Genomic DNA, 9,432 nt, shown 5'->3' on the forward strand with positions numbered 1-9,432 from the left:
CTGACTCGGGGTTGGAAGATGCAAATCACAAGCCATCATCATCTTAATCACTGCCATCATATTACCATCGCCATCACCAGCAGCAGCCATCACCATAATCACCATCACCATTGTCATCATCATCATTACCACCATCGGCAGCAACCATCACCATCATCACCATCACCATCGTCATCATCATCATTACCACCATTGGCAGCAGCCATCACCATCATCACCATCACCATCGTCATCATCATCATTACCACCATCAGCAGCAGCCATCACCATCATCACCATCACCATCATCATCATCATCATCACCACCATTGGCAGCAGCCATCACCATCACCATCATCATCATCATCATTACCACCATCGGCAGCAGCCATCACCATCATCACCATCATCATCATCATCATCATCATTACCACCATTGGCAGCAACCATCACCATCATCACCATCACCATCATCATCATCATCATTACCACCATAGGCAGCAGCCATCACCATCACCATCACCATCATCACCATCATCATTATCTGTATTTCCTTCTCCCGTCTGATAATCCAAAGATCTTCCTTGGCTCCCTCTACATGTGCTGAGAAGCTGGCCAGGACTTGGAAACCTTGAGGTCTTCCGAAGACCAGCTCAGCTCTGAACCCAGCACCGTCCACCCATCGCTCTGCCCTCTCCTTGCCCACCTGGTATGGAGCCTGGGGTCTTGATAAACCTCTGATCACTTGTTCGAATCGGAGCACTTGTCTGCAGCCAGTGCTTCCGCTCAAGGCGCGAGGCCCCCCCTGCTGTTTGGAAGGAGGGTCAGTTCCCACCCCGCCTTGGCTGTGCTGGGTCTTCTTGTGCTACCTCTCTTTCATTCTTTAATCGTGCCAAGAGGATTAGTGCCCAAGAAGCAAGTACTAATGGTATGCCTTTTTTACAGATGAAGAGACTATCTCAGAGAGGTTGGGTTACTCGTCTGAGGATGCACAGCTTGGAAGGCGAGGAGCTCAGTATTTCCCCCTCCCCACTATAAACTTTTTATGCACCCTTGTGTCTTTTCAGGCCAACACAGTCCGGTAAAACACAATGTGAGTTCCAGATGGAACTAGCAGTCATACTAAAGAGCAAAGGTGAAATCTATTGTAATAATATGCTTCATTCGGTCCAATATATTAACAGTATTATCCTTATTATCAATATTATTATCAGTATTATTAACACGGTGTCAATAGAAAAAATTATCATGAGAATGTCATAGTCTTATGTTCACCCTGTGTATTTCACTCTTATAGCTCAGGTGGGGCCAGCCACATTTCAGGGGCTCAAGGCCCTCATGTGGCAAGTGGCTACTGGTTGGACGATGTAATGAGCCTGGTCTAGACTGTCACGAGCCCGCCTTGTAGGTGTGTGGTTTTCAAGTGAGTTGATGTATGGAGATGCTCGGGACTGGGTGCCCAGAACACAGTGCGTGCTGGGTCAGTGTTAGCTCTCATCATGGTTTCTGGGACAGGGGAGGTGTTTAATGACTGGCCGAAGCCCTGAAGCCCCACTCTGATACCCACAGTTGCAGGCTTCTCTTGTGAGCCTCCTCACCCTGCTTTACTTCCCGGGTTATGGTTGGCATCCTTCCCGGCTCCTCCCGGGATCCCACCCTGGGCCACGGCTGGCTCGCCTCCCCGCCCCCACACATAACCTACGGGGTGTGTAGCAGCCCCTCCCTGCGCTCAGAGAGATGGCAAATGTTCCTGGGAGGAATTCCAGGGTTTCTGTTTGTATAAAGACAGCCTCCTGGCATTTGGCTGCTTTGCTAGCATGGGGCAGGGGCCTTTCCTGAGACCTGGGGACGTAGTCCGTGGATGGCCTGGGAGTACTGCCCAGCCCAAAGTCAGGCTCTAGTCTCCCACGGAGCACTGTTCTTGTGCCGGGTCCAGAGGCACAAGAGCCCTGGCTAGGGGCCATGCCCAGGTGGAAAGTGTCTGTCCCAGCCACGCTCTTGCCAGCATCGTGGGCCAGCGGTGAGCAGGAGGGGCTCAGAGCCGGGAGCAGAGGGTCCGAGTTGCCAGAAGGGGCTCTGGGCGGGGAGCTGGTGGGTGTGGGGCCTGGGGTGGGGTTTGAAATGCTAGCTCACGTCCCTGCTACAGACAGGGGTTTTAAAGAAGGCATCTTGCTGATGCTCCTGCAATCTTTTAGAAGGGAATGTGCCACTTATCTGGGTCCACGTTATCCTGCAGTCAGTCCCAGAGGCTGAGAGTGGGTTTGAGTTTCACACCCAGCTCATGCATCCTCACACATTGAGGATCTATACCTTCAGACAAGTCACAGTCACTTATACACACACACACACACACACACACACACACGTGCTTGTACCTCTGTGCACACCACACATATTTCTATGGGAGAAGAGACATGAGTCTCAGCCTTACACAAACTATCAGAGGCCTCACGTGTGCCCCCCAGAATTTATTAGCACAGCATTTGTGTTCAATCCCTGGGTTGGGAAGATCTCCTGGAGAAGGAAATGGCAACCCACTCCAGTCTTCTTGCCTGGAAAATCCCATGGACAGAGGAACCTGGTGGGCTACAGTCCATGGGGTCGCAGAGTCGGACACGACTGAGTAACTTCACTTTCTTTGTGTCCTGGTCCCATGACACTGAGATACTTCCCCCAATCAGCTCTGTGTTCACTCCTTGGCCACAGGGAGCTTGTGGGGGGCTCAGGCTGTCAGCCCCGATTAACAAGAGAAGATGGGGAGGTCCAAGTGGTTAGGGGACCAGCCAATGGAGGGTCTGTACCCAGACTCGCTCTCCAGGACGGCATCACCCCTGTTGCCTCTCGTTCCCATGGTGGGAGAGGCTGTTACCTGCCTCTCCAGCCTAGTAAACTCTGTAGGCATGCAGACCCTGTGTTCCTCACGTCTGCACAAGGACCGGGGAGACAGGACGCTGCATTGCTGAGAGCTGACCTAGGTTCAAATGTCAGTTCCACTGATCGCTAGCTGTGTGACCTTGGGCAAATTACTGAACCTCTCTGAGCTAGAGTTTTTAATCTGCAGAAAAGGATGATTATATCTGCTTTAACAGTGTTGCTATGAGAATTTAGGAGATGCTTAGTAAAGAATCGTAAGAGAGTAGAATGGAAACATATACACCACCATACAAAACAGACAGCCAGTGGGGATTTGCTATGTGACTCAGAACTCAAACCGGGGCTCTGTGACGACCTCGAGGGGTGGGATGGGGTGGGGGGGTGAGGTTCTAGAGGGAGGGACACGTGTGTACCTGTGGCTGATTCACACTGATGTTTGGCAGAAGCCAACGCAACATTGTAAAGCAATTATCCTCCAATCAAAAATAAATACATTTTTAAAAATATCATTTGGATGAACTGAGGAATGTCTTATGTATATTAATAGATAGTATTTTGTATAGCAACGCCCCCCCCCCCCACCACAATGTAAGCCCTTTCTCTTAGCACATGGGAAGTCCTCAATACATGTAGAAGGGAAAAAAAAAAAACCAAAGAGATGGAAAAACAAGGCCTGCCTGTGGTTCACCTCTATCATATGTTACATTCCCGAATACACTTGGCTGTATTTCTGAGCTCTCTGCCCTGTCCAGCTCCTGGATTTATCTCTTCCTGCGCTGGCTTCTTCCTCCTTCAATTACAGAACTTTGATAATGTTTTACTATCTGATGAGGCGAGCCCTCCCTCACACTTTGATTTCCCTGAAGCTTTCTTGGCAGTTCTCACCGAATTTTTTCTTCCATATGAACATTTATCATCATTTATTCCTTTTTTTCATTAACCCCCCCCAGGACCCTGAGTGGACTTACAGTCCCCTTGTATGTGAGCTTGGTGGGGGATGAGCATGGATGCAACCTGGCTCTGAAGCAAAGCGCAGGTTGACGGTGTGTGTCCCAGCCCTCCCTGGGGGTGTTAAGACTCTGTGTGGGGAGCTCCTGAATCACACAACAGTGATAGGGGATTACCGTGGGTCCCCAGAGAAGGTCCCAGTCAGGGGGAGAGGAGAGGTACCCTGTGTCCTCTCGAAAGCCTTCCCTCCATCCTGCTTCTGGGGCCGTCTGGATTCCCAGCTCCCGGGCTGCACGCCCCCTCAACTGAGCCTGTGGGCCGGTAGCCCCTCTTTCCCAGGGGAGAAAGTACCTCCCTTCTGAGGAGGTGCTCAGTGGACACACTCCCCCCAACATATCTCTCTCCTCCTCCTCACTCAGACCTCACTACCCAACCCCTCTCACCTCTTCTCCATCCACCCCCTGTCCTCCCAGACACAGCAGCTCTGAATTAAAGGCTGCTGTGGTGCCTCCTGGTTGCTTGGGTCTGCAGCAAAGAGTGGCATTTGGCAAAAAAAGATCTTCCACTTACTGATGGTGAGACCCTGGGCAAGTCCCTGGCTTGCCCCTGTCTCTGTTTCTTTCATTCGTAAAATGGAATTAATATGCTTTTTATTTGGCAATTACTGGGCAACAGCCACCCAAGGCAGGGGGATTCAACAGCGAGTCACCAGCTCTACCTGCCCGCATCATGCACTCTACCGTGCTTGGAGGAACACCCATCTCCCAGCGCCTATGAGCCACTGGCCTATGGTCAGCTCTGAGCCTCAGATCTGGCTGAATCAGAACCAGTGTCTTTAAGCCCACGGGCAAGTAGCTTACCCCCTCCAGCCTCAGTCTCCTCACCTGGGAATGGGGCACATCAATTCCCAAGAAAGCTGTCTGTGGGAGTGGCAGCAGGCCCTGGCCTGGGCCGTGGGCTCTTGACTCAGAAGCTCTTTGCAGCTGCCCACCTCCTGCCCGCCCTGTGCCTGCTGCCCGCCCTGTGCCAGCTGCCTGGCTTCATGATGCCACGTGTCTCGCTCCCCGGCTTCTAGGAGGTGCAGACCTTCTCCCTTTCCCTCGGTGTGCCCCAGGATGGAGGTGGGAGACAGAGGACCCTCCAGGTCCCCCGAACCAGCAGCTATCTTCTACAGAACCCAAACGTGCATGCTTCATAAACTGTAGAGAGCTGTGCAAGCCCAAGGCGGTTGTGGTTGGAGAATCATCATGCGTCCTGTGGCACAAGTGAGTGCTTTTGTTGAAAGCTGGCCTTTTCCTTCCAACTTTCCTTGGTCCTCTCCACCCCCTCTTGTAGTATCTCCAACACTTGGAGACTCATTTTCCAAAGCCAAAGGCTAGAAGTCTAACAACAATCTTCCTCACCTTACGCTGCTCAGAGAGAGTGAGTGACTAGCCCGAGGTCACACAGCAAGTCTGCGCAGACCTCTGTCCAGAGTCCAGGACCCCTGACTCTCATTTCCTCCAAGTGACGCCTTTCTGCTGCATTTCAGGTGGGAAATAAAGGGCATAGAAGTCCTGTTTGGTTTGTTTCCCCAGGTACTGGCCGTGATTCCCATCCTGCCAGCCCCAGCGGCCCGACTCCTCACCCTGGGGCTCGCCCTGGCTCCTCATGGACACTTCCCTGCCCGCCCCCCGACATACCAGCCCTTCTCCCCCTGCCCACCCGAACACCCGCACAGCAGGACCGGTGGGGATGGCGCCCCTCGGGGCAGGACTCACCACGGCCAAGGTGCCGCCTGCTGCTGCCGCTGCCACCAGCGTCCAGGGCAGTAACCACCTCATGCCTGGAGGTCAGTGGCCAAGGCATCTACGGAGTAGCCCAGAGGATCCGGCCACTTCTCGGGGGAGTTGGACCGAGACTGACCTGGCCCATCAGAAGTGCCAGATACGCCTCTTCCCGCAGCCCTCGGGGGGTTTTATTAAAGCAAGATCTGACGTCAGGGTTAAGGACAAACCCTGCATTTTCCTCTGAAAAAACTTTTCCTGTCTCTCTCTCTCCTCTTTTTTTTTCTTTCTTTCCTCTGTCCCCACCTCCAACCCAAGCTTGGCCAGCCTCCCAGCTCTGACAGCTCTTAAAGGGAAAGTTACAGGGCTGCGATTTCACACCGGGGCCGGTAAAACCTCACAGAAGGAGCCAGGGTCATCTTCCCTGGGCATTTCTCAAAGGAGGGGAGGGGGAGCTGGTGGAGGGTACCGGGAGGAGGCAGAGATCCAGTTTCATGGCCGGGTGCTGGCAGGGGCTTTGGAAAGCGCTCCCAGTGGAGAAAATCATCTCCCTCCCATTCCCTCCGGCTGCTCCTACTTCTGGTTTGCATTTGTCATCTTTCTCTCCTCTCTCTCTGGCTGCAAGAGAAGAGGATGGCTTTAGTCCACTGATCTCGAAATGGTAGGAATTCACAAATGAGCTCAGAACTGGAGCCCGGGACACCATCATTACCCCGTCTACAAATTAAAGCCCTGGTTTCAGTCTGCGGGCGTTCCCTTCCCTGCTCTAAGCCTGAAGACTTGGGTACCGGCGGGTTACAGTCCATAGGGTTGCGAAGGGTCAGACACGACTGAACGACTCACACACACACACGCACACACACACACACCCTGGGATGCTGGAGTGGTCTGCCTGCATCCGGGTGCTTGCTATCCCTGGTGGGCTCGGGGTGCTGGCCGTCATGCTCTGCAGCACGCTTGCCACAGCGCTAAGGGGGTCTCCTTTGGAGCCTGGTCTGCCCTAGTCCAGCCCCCTTACCCCCACGTGGGCCTCAGCCACAGACTCCTATTGGTTACCGACCACCCTTCTTAGAGCCCCCAGAGCGAACCTTGGCGAATAGAACTAAGGTGATGGCGTTCTCCCGGTCCCAGCCTCCCTAAGCCTGCCCATTGACTTAGCATGGGAGGCCCAGTCCCAGCGTGGCCTCCGGGCCAGCTGCCTCCTTGATTTCTTTTTTTCTCTTGCCTCTCCCTCCTCTGCACTGCACTCAGCCTCAGTGGACCCCGTGCTGCCCGTTTCATTCCCCAGCAAATCCCCATCCCTGGACCTCAGTGGACGCCCTCTCCCCTGTGGTTTTCATAACACTTACGCCATGTCTTCCCTTTCCCTGCAACTTAAACAAGGGGATGCTGAACCACATGTGGCTGCTTGGAAGTGGTGGCAGGTTTGTGTCTGTGGAGGGAGTTTATGACCATAGACATGACCTCGTAAGAGGTGGCTCTGATGATTTCTCCATTCATTGACCTAAGGGTAGGCCTCTCACCCAATTCCAGCCAATGAAACAGAAAGAGACATTTGTGGGGGTACTCCTAGAAAAGATTTCATTCCTCAGGAAGTGGAACAGACTTCTCTACTCAGTGTTTTTTCCCTTGAGTTCAAAGGTGGTGATGGTTGGAGTGGCAGCAACATTTTGAGCATACGAGGCGGAAGCTGGAGGATGAAAAGCTAACGTGCCGAGGATGGTAGAAGAGGAGGAGAGAAAGAGCCTGGGTCCTTGGACCCTAAGGTGCTGCTGAGTCAAAGTTGCATACTTCCCACGTATGGATTGGAGATTAACAGTAATTTGTTCCTTGAGCCAGATGCGTCCCAACTAATATATGGGATTTATAGAAATCATGTATATAAAGTGGCAGTGGAGATATCCGTCACATAGAAACTATCCAATAAGTGTCAGTTCTTATTTTGTTCTCATGATCATACTTGATACTCTTAGATTCTTTGAGGCAACCACTGCACTAAAGTGTGATTAAAGGAGTTACCACAAGGTAGATGGTATTACCCTTCTGTTACGAGGAAGGGGAAATGGGAACTCAGGGATGCCAGGCCCTAAATTAGCAGGCAGGAAGTTGGAGCCAAAGTCTTTGAACCCTGACAAAAACCGAGCACTTCCAAGCAGGCTTGACCTGCCAAAGTCCCTCAAGGTTCTGTACTAAGAGTGAAGCTGAACCCAGAGAATGCCAGAGTTGCTTTCAGGAAATCTGATTGCAACAAGTGTTTGCAGCAGATAGAGCAATTCATAGGGCTTCTTTGGCTGCTCAGACGGTAAAGTGTCCACCTGCAATGCAAGGGACTCGGTTTTGATCCCTGGGTTGCGAAGATCCCCTGGAGAAGGAAATGGCAACCCACTCCAGGATTCTTGCCTGGAGAATTCTATGGACAGAGGAGCCTGGCAGGTTACAGTCCATGGGGTTGCAAAAAGTCAAACACAACTGAGCAACTAATACTTTCACCCCAAATCGTGATCGAAATACTGGCCCCATGTGCCTGCTGCTGAAGCCGGGATGGTTCAGCTGGCCCCACTGGCAGCTGCCATTCTTCACTGCCAAGGAAACCTGGAGTGAGGTGACACGGTGTCCCGGGCACGGCAGCAGGTTAGGAGGAGAAACACCTGGGGCGACACCACGGCTCTGTGGCTCGCTGGTGAGCCTTGGCCAGCAGCAGTCTTTCTGTGCCTCAGTTTGCCTGCTTGAAGGAATAGGACCATATTTGTGCCTACCCCATGTGATCACTAGGAGGCCAGAAGCAGACAACTCAGAGCATCCCGGGATTTGTGGATGGAGGAGCCGGGATGGGCCACAGCCCAGGCTGGTCTGATTGGGTGGTGGCCTTGTGTCCATTCTGTGTCAGGGGTTAGGCATCTTGGCAGACCTCATGACGCAGCCCAGGGTCAGTATGTCTGGGGTCAGTCAGCCCTGGTGAGTGGGGGTCTAGGGTCAGGCATTTCCCACTTGTGAGTTGGGAAATCTCTAAGTGACTAGCCTGTGGTGCCAGGAATAGTAGCTGCATTTATGGAGCATCTATCATGTTCCTGCAGACCCTTGCCATCTCATCAAATCCTTGTCTCAGGGTATCTTTTGCCCATACTACAGATGAGAAAACGGAGGCATAAAAAGACAAAATTACTTTCTCCAGCCATTAGGCTTCTGCACGGCAAAGTTGTCATCAGAACTTAGACCTCTGTGCTGGGCTTGGTCGCTCAGTTGTGTCTCTGTCTTTGTGACCCCATGGACTGTAGCCCACCAGGCTCCTCTGTCCCTGGGATTCTCCAGGAAAGAATACTGGAGTGGATTGCCATGCCTTCCTCCAGGGGATCTTCCCAACCCAGGGATCGAACCCAGCTCTCCCACATTGCAGGCAGATTCTTTACTGTCTGAGCTACCAGGGAAGCCCAGACCTGTCTGGTCCCAAACAATTTTTTCAAGTAGACCAAGTCGCTTCATGGAGGGAACAAGTAAATGATAAAATGCAGGAAAGAATGCAATAGCTGGATAGATGAGTGGGCAGGTGGATGAATGACTGAATGTGTGGGAAGATGATTCTCCCGTCTGGAATAGTCCATTTACCAGGTCTCCCCAGGATGGGCTCCGCGTCTGTAGTCTTCCACGTCTCCCTTCTCTGCCCCCTCCACCTGACTCCAGCTTCATCACCTGCCGGCTTCCTCCATTGCCCCGGCCCAGGCTTGTTTGTTTAGCTATTGACTGTCTCCCTCCTGGGTAGTGAGGTCCACGGGTGAGGCCAGGTCCTTGTCTGTCTGCCTCTCTGGGCTGCAGCCTGGCAACCCACAAAACCCAGCACATGTTAGAGGCAGATTTCAAGTGAAGGGTC

General features: G+C 52.6%; 1 protein-coding gene across 1 annotated transcript in view; it reads right to left on the reverse strand.

Annotated features, from left to right (window-relative positions):
- The window catches only part of CCN4 (cellular communication network factor 4), a 32,263-nt gene extending 26,306 nt beyond the window's left edge, over positions 1 to 5,957 (reverse strand). The window contains exon 1 of the mRNA XM_070476972.1: positions 5,562 to 5,957. Within this exon, the coding sequence (XP_070333073.1) occupies positions 5,562 to 5,624 (63 nt within the window). The 5' untranslated portion in view covers positions 5,625 to 5,957. The remainder of the gene's footprint in view (positions 1 to 5,561) is intronic.
- Positions 5,958 to 9,432: the final 3,475 nt, after the last annotated feature.

Source organism: Odocoileus virginianus, chromosome 15 (assembly GCF_023699985.2).
Source record: "Odocoileus virginianus isolate 20LAN1187 ecotype Illinois chromosome 15, Ovbor_1.2, whole genome shotgun sequence".
Lineage (NCBI taxonomy): Eukaryota > Metazoa > Chordata > Mammalia > Artiodactyla > Cervidae > Odocoileus > Odocoileus virginianus.